The following is a 15,125-nucleotide window of genomic DNA, read 5'->3' as shown; positions in this document are numbered from 1 at the left end:
AACGTAAATAAAAAAATACTAAAAGTACAAAGTTTGGCGCCATTTTTTTGTGGCACAAGCATCTTGCTACACAGCCACGGTCCGTGTAATAGTTTGGTTTAGATGTATGTAGATTGTAGTTATTAGATATATTATACCGCTGTTTTGCTTCAAATATGTTTTTTGTGCGACAGAGGCAAGGCCACCAGGATGTGAGCCGGTTTTTCGCAAACTCATTCTTGGAAGATTTGGCAAACAACTTTGTTTTCGCGAGTAAACATAAGTTTGATTTAAACTTTAAAGTATAGTTGTGTGAACTCTGATGACGACATTTTTTTTATTAATATTAATTTATCACGTGTTATGTATGCATTTTGGAAGAGACAATAACTTTTTAAAAATAATATTGAGTTAAGTAGTTGCCCTAATATATTCATGACTGGGTTCGTCGGCTATGAAAATATAGAAAAAACATTGTGAAACGGAACTACTCATTAAACAAAACTGTACGACTTTGTAATAGACGATTTCAATAGGTAGAGCAATTAAGGCGACACTTGGCAATTTTATTGTCCAAGCGACCACCCTTCCTTGTTACCACATCGCACGATTTAATCGAGATAAGTCGACTAAGCATTCTTCATTTTGCAACCTACGATCATAGATGAGAATATTTGAACAGAAGCGATGTTTAGGCAAGAACTGTGCTTTGCTGCTCTACGATAGAGAGCTTAGAGATTGTGGTATCTTATATACAGCATGGCGTTTCGTAAAGACATGTTATTCAAGTCATCCTGATACTCAGGCATTTATCCAATGATCTTAGAAGGCGAATTTCCCGAAGAAAATGAACGTAATGGGATCTCTACGATAAAGCTAGGATTAGCTTTTGGCTTTTCTCTTGAACCATTGTGTATAAGAAATGCAGACGTGCGAAGACCTGTTCTTTGTTTGTTTTCATATTAAAGGACTCTCTAAAATGGTCTCTATGAGGTACAAACGTAGAACAATCGTAGAACTATCGCGTCTACGATAGATGTGCAGTTACGGGCGGCAGCACGCGCCACAATGGTGAAAGATAAGTTACTTGATGTGCATCGAGGTGTGAACCGAAAGTCTGGTGTTTACATGCGAAATACTCGCATCCCAGTTGACGTTTGGCTACCATAAGCCACGCTTGTCCAAGTTTTTTTAAGTGACTAGGTTATGTAACAGTGAATTCGTGATCCATTAGATATTTTTTAATCTGTGGCAGAGATATTGACAGTGTGCGAGTTTATCATCTTTGACGGTAAACTACGTTTTGCTTTTCTTATTTGTGTTTGTGTTGTGTGCATACACTTATTTATATAATTGCAGCTATAGTTGTATAAGATAAGATATGAATGTTTGGTTGCATAGAAAATGTCTAGGTTTACACGGTATTTAAGTGTGTATATATATGTCAGTTTTAAATAATAGGCTATTTAGCAACTCTTAAACTGGTTTATCGGTTTTTCTGTCTGTAAATTATAAAGGTAATAGATTCTTGGAAGCCAAGTTTTTGTTATATAGAATTGAATACATAGCATGTTTGCTAGATTGCTAAATGTCAGTTATTATTATGAACTAGCATCATGACGTATATTGATCACATTTTTTTTGAAGTTTCGTTCTTCAGATAAAAACAATATACGAGATTATAGATTTCAGTTTTTTTTTTATAAAATATTGTTATGCTAAAAGTAATCGTTACTAACAATCCAGGGCCTGCCTGATATTACTGACTGCCGAAAAACTTAGATTATATCAAAGCATTATACAATTGAATTACGTTTGTATATCATTAACAATTTTGTTTAGAAAAGTTCGCTATTACCGCGCTCTACATTTTCCGGTAGACATCATTTTATCCTAAAAAGAATGCCCTTAAAGTAAAATATAAATGTTCTCGTAAATAATTTTCGTACATCAAAACCTAGAAAGTTACTGGCTAGTACAATATTTTTTTAATATGCATCAGATAAGTATCGATTTGCGTGCACGCATTGCTTCAGCTTTCAAGTTATCGTTAGGACATTAATAGGTTTGACAAAAAGAAAATGATTTTATGTAAAAATGGACTTTTCTAAAAAATCTTATGTGAATCTAATCATTTATTCATTAAGGTCGAATGTTGACATTTAAGATAAAATTACAATTACTGATCTACCATTAGCTCGGAAATGGGGTAGGGTAGAGAACTATAAGAATAGCTAGCAAGAAAAACACGGCCATTTTTTTCAATCAAATTGAATCAACAATATACTTAGGTATATTAACGTTAATACATAACTTAACCCACTTTCTTTCACCTTTCCTTTTGGGGAAAATTAATAAGCTATGTGGTCCGATTTTTTTACGAATGTGACCAATTTAAAATCCAGGTTTTCAGTTTATAAGAGTAACTGCATTGTTGCAATACCGACGATCATGTTTTGATGTTAATATGTTAGTTAATTATCACTTCTATAGTAAACACGAAAGACGATATTAAAGTATAATGCTGTATTAGGTCAAACAAAACACAAGAATAAGAATTTAATAATATATTGTCTGCTTTGTGTCATCCTACGATTTATATTTTGTGACCAAGCATGAGTGTTCATTTGTTATTCTTTCAAGCAAAACACACACTGGACTTATTATTCCAGGTGGTATTTGTATTCAATACGTTAAAACCGAAGATATTTTGCACGCGGAATAAGATTTTCACACTAATCCTTGTAATAATATTATAAATGCGAAAGTTTGTGAGTATGTATGTATGGATGTTTGTTACGCTTTCACGCAAATACTACTGAACCGATTACGATGAAATTTGGTATACAGTAGCTAGACCCAAAATAACACATAAGTAGGCTTTTTATCCCGGAGTTCCCGAGAGATGGGGAATTTACACGGAAGGGTTTCCACTCGGATGAAGTCGCGGACGGCCTCTAGTAAATTATATTTCACGGGGTAACCTTTATCCATGACCTAGCTAGAGCTTTCCAACAAAAGTATAATAGCAATTTACCCTATTTTCTACTCAATATAAGAGAGCTAGGTCAGTAGGCCAGTATTCTCTGCATAAGCATTATTTTATGCGTAATTTACTATCATCTTTTGTCCCCGTAGTTTCGGTTCTGCACTAGTTTCATACGCAATTCTTTCAACTCACATAATGCTCGCATAACAATCGTATACATTACTGAATAAAACAAAGAACTATAAAAACTCACGAGGAAGTTAATTGGATTAATTGACTTAGATTTATATGATATTTAAGCATACGCATTCTTTTATGTAAAAAATTAAAACTTAATTAAAGACATTTTTATAGAATGATGCTTACCTGCTCATATATGTTAATTCACCAGGAATCTGTTGTAAAAAAAAAATCATTAGGGTATTTGTACAATACCACAATGCAAGAAAACAGACGATATCTCGCGGTTATGTCTTCATTATATGGTTTATTCTTCCATACAGCAAAATAGTATCAATATTAAAGTACCCAATCAAAGGTGTTAGAGGTAACTAGTACTCTTAGTACTACTCGTATACTTTACCTACCGTATCAGCTCTCTTAGAAAAATTGCAAAAACATGTTATGTTTCACTGGATCTTTAATTTTGTCTCTACTAAAAACAAATAATAATGTGATGAAGGACCAAACTGTATCAATATGTACTTACATTTCAGAGAGAATTCTTCACACCTGGTCACATGTAAGTTATGTATGTAGACAGTTGTTCAAATTGTAACGACTGGCGATTATAATATGTCTTGTACAGTATACCTACTCTTATTGAAGTCTCTACGTAGAGCATTATGTTTTATGAATTCTCAATGGAACATTACATGTAGTGCCAGTGCACTTAAAGAATTCTTTATCATTATTTGACCGTTAAAATTGACCGGACATCGTATCAATATAACGCTGTACTATAATTCTCTCAATTCATTGCGTCCATTTGCGTAGGTTGGATTTCGATGAATGAATTCTTTTTATTAAAATATTTTTCCCAGAGCCCATAGAGTAGTAAGTAGAGCTACCTCGGGGGGCCTCGGGGATCGGGTTACTCAGGGAATAACCCATTAGTTATCATATAGGGGCTATATATAGGTACCTACATACCTAATTTGAAAGTAGGTAAAACTGTGTATCAGAAACACATTTCAAAATATACTTTACGTAGGGTATAATAAACATTGCAAAAAACCCAGACTAATAATAAGTTGCGATACAAACGTCATACTCGTAGTTAACGTGCACTCACGTTACGGGATGACAACGACAGTTAGAGATAAATGCGCTAACTGTACCGTAATCACTGCTGTCCCGTTCGCTGGCTACGTTGAACTATCACTAAACTTTCATAGCTATAATAATATATGTACTATCATACTAGAAAATATGGAAGAATATGCAATAGTAAGGATACAAGGTACTTAAATAGGAGCCAAGAGATTCCTAAACGTATATTTTGCTCTATAATTGAAGATTAGTTCCGTTTTCGGCTTGGACGGTGTTATTCAGTTATTCCTACCTTTAAATGGATATTTTGACTAGAATAAGTTCCTAGTTTCGCACCCTTTTTAAATATAATATGTGTTCTACAGTATTAGAAACTGGAAGAATATACAATAGTAGATCAGGATATGAGACCCTTAACTAAGTAAATAGCAAAAGTTCGCTTAATTAGCTTCGTACATTTTGCTCTACTTTTGAACGTTCGGTTCGTTTTAGGGCTCGAATAGTGTTATTGAGTTATTCTTATCTTTGTGGAAATATTTTGAGTAGAACAAGTTGCGCACCCGTTTTGAATGGGTTTTGATTTAAATAGGTAATTTTTTGCCTTTGCCGCCTGGCACTTGTGTCATAGCAATTGCAACGAATTCTTGTGATTTAATCTCTGTATGCGTTTAGGCATTTTATGATGTGTTTCAATATTTTTAAAGAAGCCTCTATAACTAAAGAGTATAGTTTAATGATTAGTTTTGCTCTTCGGACGCTATATTTATAAAAGCCCTAGAAACTTTCAGTAGGAATTTAGGAAATGCACTACGTTCTAAGCTATTCTTTACACAATACCTCAAGTACCTAGCTTTGTCCTATACAGTAACCGAAATTGATATTGTTTGACGTATGGTAGTCAGTTATCGTGGTAGTCTTGAGTATTCGTATCCTCTAAGAACTTTTCATTGATACTTTTATAAAAAAAAAATAACTTAACATCTGAATACAAAACTTTGCTACTCTTATTTTGTTCGTAAATTAGCGTCTTTATCGTGTTGTGCAATGTAATGAGCCGTTTATGAAAGCATTGCGTTGTTAATTGGCGATCATAAAAATGTAATCTGCTTTGTTCAAATGCATGCATATCTTTATTTCGTTTTTTCTTTTGTGCTATTGCGTAGAGCTGTGTAATAGAATGGCACCTACTTATATCAACGTTTAATAGATAGTTAAAAATGTCTAGAACTAGAAATTTATTAGAAGACTTGAATCCCACGTGCATTCTTGTCGGTAGAATAATGGTTGATAAATAAATATATCATTGGACAACTCACACATGGTTATTTGATTCCAAACTTAGCAGAGCTTGTCCTATGGTTACCAAAATAACTGATAAACGTATTTATATATTTCTAAATACATACTTATATAGATAATTCACAACCAGACTCAGAACAAATTAATACTCGTACTCATCACACAAAGAATTGTCACGGGTGGGATAAATAACTTTACAGTTGGTATAAAACATTAGGTACTATCACATCAAAGCAAAATAAACTGTAAAATTCTATCTTACTACTGCAGGTGTAAGACATAACACATACCTAACTGCATGTACATTGTACAGGGCATAGATACATGTATGTACCTCGAAAGAAGCTGACTGATGTAGGCGACACTTAACGCGGGCATAAGTTTTTCTGCTCTGCTGAGCTCTAGATACCAATAATGTTCTGCGTTACTACCGTGACATTGAGCTGATAGTTATTAGGCATTATTTAGCAATGCATAACATACCCACCGTTTGATCATAACGTTTTGTGGTTAAAACCGCAACACCTTTTTTGCATGTTTTTATTTCGATCCATTTGGTATTCCACTTCCGTGATAGATACGGATACAGTATTAGGTTTTTTCATGTAGACATTCAAATCAAATTTTAAATCGTTTGTGACTTCGAAAACAGCTATGTAAGTTTACAGTCTAGTAAACCTAGTACCATTTAGTGATAAAGCTGGTGATGACTCGTAGTACGACTATGTCCTTATAATGTTAAAGATGACATACATGCTTATATGAATCTCATAACCGACCGAACCGATACGAAAAGACAAAATTGTTCTAAGCAAAAAGTTTTAAGTTCTAATCTAAGAAAAAAATATCATAAGACAAAAGGAAATACAACAACTTCATAAACAACAGAATACTTTAAAACCTTTTGTACCTACCAAAGTTTCGCTTCACACGCACTAAACACAAAATCTGAAGGACGTACAGCGACCTACATCACCGAATTCTACCAATAGGTTGCGTAATCAACAATGACGTAAAACAAGTACCATAGATAGTTAATAACAATGCAGTACAAGTGAAAGTGCACCTCAACCACCGGACCGTTGTATACGGCCCATTGTTCCTCCAACACATTGTTTTCATTAGTGCCGGTCCTTGACGCCACCGGATTACGGTTTACGCTGTCTAGAAGGTTAAGCAAGGGCTCTATTCGGTTTGAAAGAGAAAACAATGGTAAATTGTTACTTAAACGGTTCATTTGGGGAGTTTCCTCTTTTTAGCAATTTGGAATTGGCAATCCTTAGTCATGTTTAACTACTGCCGAGTACGTAGATGCCAGGCAAGCAGTAGGTATCCTATTCCACACGCCAAACTTAAAATGTCAGACATCTTAACTAAGCAGAGATAGACCAAAAAGTAGGTTAAGTAGGTACCTAAAGAATACTTGTAGTCTTCTGAAAATTTAAGGTCTTTTTCTGATATTTGTATTTGAAGTTCGCTTTAAGATCTTTTCACATTCTCAAACAATATTTAAAATTTTCAGGTAAGAAGAACTGGGTACAGCACGGAGTATGCTACAATGATCATCACGAACGTTAAGGAATGGACTCAAAGAAAGGAGAAATAGTCCCATGGCTCCTCCTTCTGTTTCTTTCTTATGTGACCGGACAGTCATCATTATGTCCCGCACCAGAATCTATTCTACCGTGCATCTGCACCAATCGACACGAAGATGTGCAAATATGGTAAGGATGTCTACTCATTTTTACTTAAAATAGAATTCAGAGAATCAAGTCCCAGCAAGGCCAAAAGACAGCAAATCCAGCAAGCATTATATTGATCTAAAATGTCCTACAAACAGTAAAGCGAAATATGTATTTATGCTTCCAGGTGCACTCACAGCGACTTGCCTCAGGTCCTAAAAGGTGTTCAAAAGATAGGAGACTTCATCAAAAGACCCATAGATGAACTCATCGTAGAGAACAATTACCTTCCATCTTTACCGGGAAAAATATTCCAAAATGTGAAAATTATGAGACTAATGCTCCGCCACAATGGCTTGGAGCGATTGTCAGCAGCATGGCTCGAGACACAAGAATTAAACTTAGTAGAAATATTCATCGTGGAAAACGATTTAAGGAGTCTCCCAGCGGAAAGTCTGATGAAACTGCAAAACCTTCAAGCCATTACAATACAATCGCAAAATCTAAAAAGAATACCTTCATTCTCTGGCTTGCAAAAACTACGTTACATAAACATACAGTCGGAAAGTCTTAATGCAGTTAATGAGAACACGTTTGAAAATTTACCAAGCGTCGAAAAATTGTTCATCCAAGGCAGCCCAAACCTTCGAATATTAAAAGAAAATTCATTTTATAATCTACCAAAATTGAGAAGACTAGAAATCACAGATTGCGGTATCAATGTTATTCATATGAGGGCGCTGTCTTTGTTACCGTCTTTGAGTGAAATATCGTTCAGTAATAACAGAATAACTGATGCCACGATGGTTGGTAGAGCAATCAGAGATTTGCCAATGTTGTCGCATCTAAACCTGAACTACAACTTAATAGACAAACTAAACGAGGGAGCCTTTGTGGATCAACCGATGCTCGAAAACTTATTACTTTCGAACAATAACATTAACATCATCCATCACGGCGCTTTCCACCGAGTTCCAAAGCTAAGGATAGTTGATTTGAATTACAACAAGATCAGCCAAATACATCCTGAATCATTTTTGCAACAATCCAGTAGTGGAGTGGAAGAACTTACTCTGATTGGGAACAAAATCATGCACATATCCGAATTTCGTGCTTTACTTGACGCATTACCAAGGCTAAAATTCTTAGACATAAGCGATAATTTACTACAGGAGATTCCACGGGGAGCTTTGAGAGGACATCCCAGTTTGGAAAGGTTGCATTTAAATAAGAATAGTATTAAATACATACAGGCAGATGCTTTAGTCGCAATGCCAGCTCTGAGAGAATTGCATTTAAGTAATAATTCTTTGACGGACTTAAACGAAGGGCCCTATTGGAATTTACCTGCTCTTAAAGGACTAGACCTATCGTTCAACTACTTTACACGGTTGCAACCTAAACTGTTATACAATTTACCTTCGCTCAGAAGAATTAACTTTAGCTACAACCAGTTAGCAATGATAGATCCAATTACTTTTATGGAATCGCCACTGTTAGAGTACGTTAACGTGTCAGGAAATGCTTTAGTTTCTATCCATCCAGCTACTTTCAGGAACTTAGCAAATCTTTACGAATTAGATGCCAGTTTTAACAGGCTCATAGAATTTGTCCCAGGATTACCTAGGGGCTTAGAACAACTATGTTTGCAACAAAATCAAATAACAAGTTTGCCGATGCCTCCTTCACCAGATTTAGATTTGCCTTCCCTAAGGACACTTGATATTTCGAGTAATGGGATCCAGAAAATTCCACACGGTAGTCTTAAAACTTTACATAATTTACGCCGCTTCTTCATGAAAAGAAATGGTTTGAGGCAAGTCGAAGTAACAACTTTCACTGATTTGGGAAAACTAGAGATTCTGGATTTAAGTTATAATCAAATATTAACTATTCATCCAAAAAGCTTTAGTAAACTCACAAATTTGAAGCAAGTGAATTTGCATGGAAACACTATCGAAAACTTTGACTTCATTGCAATACAAGAAAACGCTGCGTTATCCACTTTAGATTTCAGCAAAAACAAGTTAAAGAGCATAAGCCCAAGTCTTGTGAATCGGGCGTTAGAAGTAGAAATATTCAATATCTCTTCAAATAATCTAAATGAACTACCAACATCTTTGAACATGCTCTCAAAACTAAGAATGTTGGACGCTAGTTTCAACCACATTAAACACTTTGACGGCAATTCGATAAACAGTATAAATACGCTAAAAGATTTCAAAATGCCAAACAATAAGTTAGTAGAGCTGAGAACTGGAAGTTTCAAGGACCTTAGAGATCTTGAAACGATAGATTTAGACAATAACGATATCGAAATTATCCATCCAAAAGCGATAGCCAACCTTCCTAACTTAGTGTCGATATACTTGAGCAGAAACCACATTATAGATTTACCGGACAAAGTATTTTCGAATCTACCAAAATTAAGGATACTGGAACTGCAAGGGAACCGACTGCAATACATATCTTTGCGAGCATTCGACAACATACCGCTAATACAATATTTGAATTTGAGCAATAATCATATCTCCAATATTGATCATTCTGGTTTGAGGCAACTGTCTTCCCTTGAAGTGTTGGATTTGAGTTTCAACAAACTCACGAGGTTAACCAGAGCGTCCTTCCAATACATGGAGTGGTTAGTGGAACTAAATCTGGATAACAACTTGGTATGCCACATTGGAGGCCAGCCGTTCGATTTCATGCCAAGATTGAAGGTTCTTTCACTAAGACATAACAGACTTAGTACAGTATCTGAAGGCACTTTCGCGAAATTGAGGAATAACATCGCAATTTTGGATATTGATGGTAAGTAGTACTTAAAATGAAAAATGCTTGTACATTAACAGAATAAAAACAATCGTCGTAGCTCGTGTTCTTCCAAGCTTGACTTCGGCGTCGTGCCGGTTAAATTTTATGTCATCACAGTAGTAAACTTACAAGCCGCATAAAGCAATAAACTTAATATGTAAGATTAAATAGGTGGAGTAATACTAAACACCATTTAAAAGCAATATAATCTTTTATCTTTCCAGGTAACCCGTTAATATGCAATTGCCACATTATCTGGCTGAAATCTTGGCTGTCAGAATCAACATCCGTTGGACCCAAATGTGCCGATGGTACATATGTGAAAGGAATGCCGTTCGGAAGAAACGATTGTCCAAACACAGCTATCAACCAAATTGATGAAGATGATCTCCGATCATGTGTAACTCATGAGAACGAAGCGCTTCTACCAAACCTAGCAACATCACAAGTATATTCGACGCTAGACAAAATTAAGGACTATACTTCGCAAATAAAAAATAACTACCAAGCAAATAAAATTAACCGACCATTGCCCGAAGAGTCGGATTACTTCTACGACGAGTATGTTGATTACCCTTACAACGAAACATTGATAGATGGACTTAATAACGAAATAAGTGCGTCTCAAAGTCACAACAGATCCACCGGAGGAGTGCCGACGATCTATGCAGCAATGAAAAATAGTACCGAGAAAAATATAGCAAAACAACCAACAAATGGTTCGAACAGCGGCTTCACATTCTTCGGTATGCCGATACCACCGATTGACATGGGCAAATTATTAAATACAGGTCGCAAAATGGACTGGCCTGAAAAGAAGAAGAGTCATCACATGAATACTCATAATAACAACAAATATCAAATGACTGAAGCTCCTAAGTTCGAAACTGGTGGCTTTTCACCAATTCTGCCAACTACAGCTGGCGGTTTTATGCCGATTCCTGATCCTACACTAAATATGACAAATACGAATGTACAGACGCAAAGTGCTAATAATTACAACCAAGAAGGGAATGTAGAACAGACTATTGCCGCTGTATCAATGAAGCCGCCTACAAAAACCGTTCAAAACAATACAACGCATCAGAAAATAAAAAGCGAAATCCACGAATTACAAGCGTATGTTGACAACGACAATGGTACACACGTGGCTTACAATAGAACTAAGAATATAGAAGAACAAAAGACTGATCCAAATATCATGAGCAAATACAACTTAATGGAATCTAATTTGACGATAACTCAAGTAACTGAAAAAGAGAGCATGTTAATTACGACTGATACTACAAATGATATGTCGCTACAAGCTTGGATGGAGAGTAGTACTTCGTCATACTCTTCGTCAACTGCAGTGACACCAAAACCACCTATGAGGAAACACATTGAACAACCACCACCCACAGCCTTATCAGCTATTTTGATCCCCAGTACAGCAGAACTCCTTGAAAGAAATCACAGTAAGAGACCAGCAACAATTACAAAAGTGAATCTCCCACAATTAGAACATCATGACCATAGAGATAACTATTCACCGAACAGGGAACCAAAGACAAGATTTTCAGATGTTCTAAACACAAGCAGCACAAAAACAAGGGAGATAGATAACAATGACTGGTATTATAAAAATTACAATAATTCTAATTTAGAGCCTTATATAGCTCCTGGAGTACATAAACCAACTTCTAAGGGTAGTTTTATTAATTACAATAAGTATATCATATTCCTAATGTTATGTTATACTGTTTTATCTTGATTAAAGTGACCTTATTATAATAACTTTACTTTTATTTACACATTTTATTTACAAAAAATATAAAATATTGTTGATATGTACAATTAAGTTCATAGGAAATTCATTGGTTACAATTATTAAATAACTAATTGTATTGCATGCTCCTATGGATTTGTCACTAAACTGATTTCTGATATGTGGTGAAACACTAAAGTAGTGGCCAATAGTGGCAAATCAATGCAAAATAAGTTACATAGGTGTGTTTTGGAGACAAAAGAATAAAGAACATAATTTCCTTTGGTTTGTTTTATTCTAACAAAATGTTATACATTTGTATCACACAGTTTGAGCTTAAAATAACAGCTAATAAGTTACCTACATTCAAATTGCTCTTATTTAGTAAAGTGTTTTTTAAACTTTTCCAATGCTTTGAATCTGTGAGATATTTTATTCTTCTCTGTCTTGGGGAGTTCAGCATAAGTTTCACTATAGCCATCAGGCTGGAACACACAGTCCCATCCAAAATCTCTCGTACCTCTAGGCTCAACGATTTTTCCATGCGTGATACCTTGAAATAGTACGACATTCATATCATCAGGAGTACAGTACGCGAACGTGCAGACAGCTTGGGCTGACTTATCTTCCCATCCACTCAGCAGCTTAACAAGCCCCTCGGGTTCCAATTTATCTAAAAACCACTTAATGTAAGGACCTGGAAGTCCTTTCAATGCGTTGTAACATAAACATGTATCTTCGACCAACACAGCTCTGTTTAATTGGCGGGCAGCTTCTTGGCATTTCTTTATTGAAACTTCATTAATTTCGCCTTGGAGTTCTGGCAAGTCAAGCTTGTGGCTGGTTACTTCTACAGGGAAGTTATTCCCGAGAATAGCCTTCAATTCTTCTAGTTTTTTGGCATTGCCGGTGACGAAGGTTATGATTCGTTGCGCCATAATTATCTTGATTTCAACAGCAAGGGAAGGAATCAGAGAGGACCAGTCTCGATAGTAACTGTGGGTTAACACATCTAATTTAAAATGACTGCTATTTTAATACAGATTTTTCAGGAAAGCTTTTTAAATCGCAGCTTCACGGATGATCCAACGTTGTTTTGATAATTGACAGTTGACAGTATTGACACTGGCATATAGTTTTTGGTTCAAAGTGAATAGTTGTCTTTGATAATGACGAGAATGTCAGTCAACAACATGAAAACATTACTAATTCTCATATAATATTATTGCCAGCGCCAAATTATTTTGTCTTTACTGACTAAAGAGTTTTGTAACTACATAGACAACCGATTACTTTTTTATAATGACTGTCAAATTTTAGTTTTGATTGCCGCTTGGCAAAAATCATTAGATTGTAGATTTTGAGCGAATTGTAGCTGTGAGTTGTTATTGTTATCCTTATTGTTACTAAACAATATTCAATTTGTTGTCTGCTATAGTATTAGTGATACTAAATTACCACAATGCCTAGCCAAGAAGTTTTAACCACAAAAGTAGTGGTTCATCCACTGGTCCTATTGAGCGTGGTGGATCACTTTAATCGGATGGGCAAAATAGGTAATCAGAAACGAGTTGTTGGCGTTTTGCTCGGCTGCTGGAGAGCTAAAGGTGTCCTGGATGTATCAAATAGTTTTGCAGGTAAACATTATTCAAAGTCATTGTTATGTGATCAGTCATTTCTGCCGACCCTAATTCGTTTCTTTCGAATACAAAAAACGCGAAATAGTAAAAACTGTCCTGTAAATTCCTGAAAATTGACTATTTAGTTGGAGAAACGCTATTTCTTATTCGAAATTTCAAAAGTTTTGTGTATTCCGTAATTATTACTCATCAACAGTATTGACAAGAGTGCGATTTTTATCTGAGAAATGTTTTCTGATTTCAGTACCATTTGATGAAGATGACAAGGACAAATCTGTATGGTTCCTTGACCATGACTACCTAGAGAACATGTATGGAATGTTCAAGAAAGTAAATGCCAGAGAGAAAGTAGTGGGCTGGTACCACACTGGACCTAAACTCCACCAGAATGATGTAGCCATCAATGAACTGATCAGGCGTTATTGCCCTAACTCTGTCCTGGTCATCATTGATGCCAAACCCAAAGATCTTGGTCTCCCTACTGAGGCTTATCAAGCAGTAGAAGAGGTCCACGATGATGGAACGCCAACCACAAGAACATTTGAGCATGTACCCAGTGAAATTGGTGCTGAAGAGGCTGAGGAAGTGGGTGTAGAACATCTTTTAAGAGATATCAAAGACACAACTGTTGGCAGTCTGTCACAAAGGATTACTAACCAGTTGCTTGGCTTGAAAGGCCTGCACTCACAGTTGAGTGAGATTAGAGACTACCTCATCCAAGTGGGACAAGGCTCTCTACCTATGAACCATCAAATTATTTACCAGTTGCAGGACATCTTCAATCTACTGCCTGATATTGCCAATGACAGTTTCATTGACAATCTTTACATTAAGACTAATGATCAATCTTTGGTAGTCTACTTGGCTGCTCTAGTGAGGTCTATTATTGCTCTACACAACTTAATTAATAACAAGATTACAAACAGAGATGCAGAAGAGGGGAAGAAGGAAGACAAGGACAAGAAGGAGAAGAAAGATGGAAAAGACGGCAAGGATGATGAGAAGAAAGCTGATGACAAAGCAAAAGGAGACAAGAAAGATAAAGATGAGAAGAAAAAGTAATTAGAATCGTCATTAGATTAAGTTGTTTGTAATGCTGAATTATTTTTAAATAAATTGTATTTACTAATTCTTTGTTGTGTTTTAGTTAAGCATTATTATTTTGTATCTTTCATGTGAATAAATATTGCTAGAACAAAGCAGCTAGCCATCCGTACTAGGTTTGATTATAATATGATTAAATTGTTGTACAGTGCAAAGTAGCTAGCCATATACATACTGGGTTTAATAGCAAGTTGCTTCACTCTGTTATTTAAATTACATATTTTGTATAAAAAAGTGAAACAAGTTGCTATCATATTAGCATCTCATGCCTAGTACTACAGCTATTCTATCAGTACATAGTTTGTTGTGAGGTAATTAATAATCGCAAAGCTTTTATATCTTCTACTTGACTGTGGACACGCTTCTGGTATGCAACCTATTGTTATCTAATAAAGTACTTACTTGTGTTAGACATTATTTATCAAAATAATACCGATATTTTTGGAGATAATTATATACCTACATTTTTTCAAACACTTTTTGAATATGGCCAATAAGGTGAATGCAACAAAGAGCAATAAACAATTAACAATTTCATCAATAAATAACGTATTTGATGAGTAGCGCTTATTCGATATGCAGTTTTGATAAAATAATGT

At 35.4% G+C, this 15,125-nt stretch overlaps 3 protein-coding genes across 3 annotated transcripts; 2 read left to right on the top strand and 1 right to left on the bottom strand.

The window, feature by feature from the left end:
• The first annotated feature begins 1,133 nt into the window (after positions 1-1,133).
• Positions 1,134-11,930, top strand: atk (artichoke). Its single transcript, XM_076135910.1, has 4 exons — positions 1,134-1,270; positions 7,062-7,263; positions 7,409-10,032; positions 10,260-11,930. The coding sequence occupies exons 2-4, from the start codon at positions 7,121-7,123 to the stop codon at positions 11,786-11,788; spliced, it is 4,296 nt and encodes a 1,431-aa protein (XP_075992025.1). The 5' UTR covers positions 1,134-1,270; positions 7,062-7,120; the 3' UTR covers positions 11,789-11,930.
• Positions 11,931-12,039: 109 nt separating this feature from the next.
• LOC142987259 (inosine triphosphate pyrophosphatase) lies at positions 12,040-12,890 on the bottom strand. Its single transcript, XM_076135911.1, has one exon. It carries the CDS (start codon positions 12,718-12,720, stop codon positions 12,160-12,162), a length of 561 nt encoding a protein of 186 aa, XP_075992026.1. The 5' UTR covers positions 12,721-12,890; the 3' UTR covers positions 12,040-12,159.
• Positions 12,891-13,082: 192 nt separating this feature from the next.
• Positions 13,083-14,554, top strand: Rpn8 (regulatory particle non-ATPase 8). The gene is made up of 2 exons (XM_076135908.1): positions 13,083-13,419; positions 13,667-14,554. Exons 1-2 carry the CDS (start codon positions 13,245-13,247, stop codon positions 14,482-14,484), a joined length of 993 nt encoding a protein of 330 aa, XP_075992023.1. The 5' UTR covers positions 13,083-13,244; the 3' UTR covers positions 14,485-14,554.
• Positions 14,555-15,125: the final 571 nt, after the last annotated feature.

This window comes from Anticarsia gemmatalis, chromosome 3, assembly GCF_050436995.1.
Source record: "Anticarsia gemmatalis isolate Benzon Research Colony breed Stoneville strain chromosome 3, ilAntGemm2 primary, whole genome shotgun sequence".
Lineage (NCBI taxonomy): Eukaryota > Metazoa > Arthropoda > Insecta > Lepidoptera > Erebidae > Anticarsia > Anticarsia gemmatalis.
Note: the sequence above shows the minus strand (reverse complement) of the source record. Positions and strands in the feature narration are given on the sequence as shown.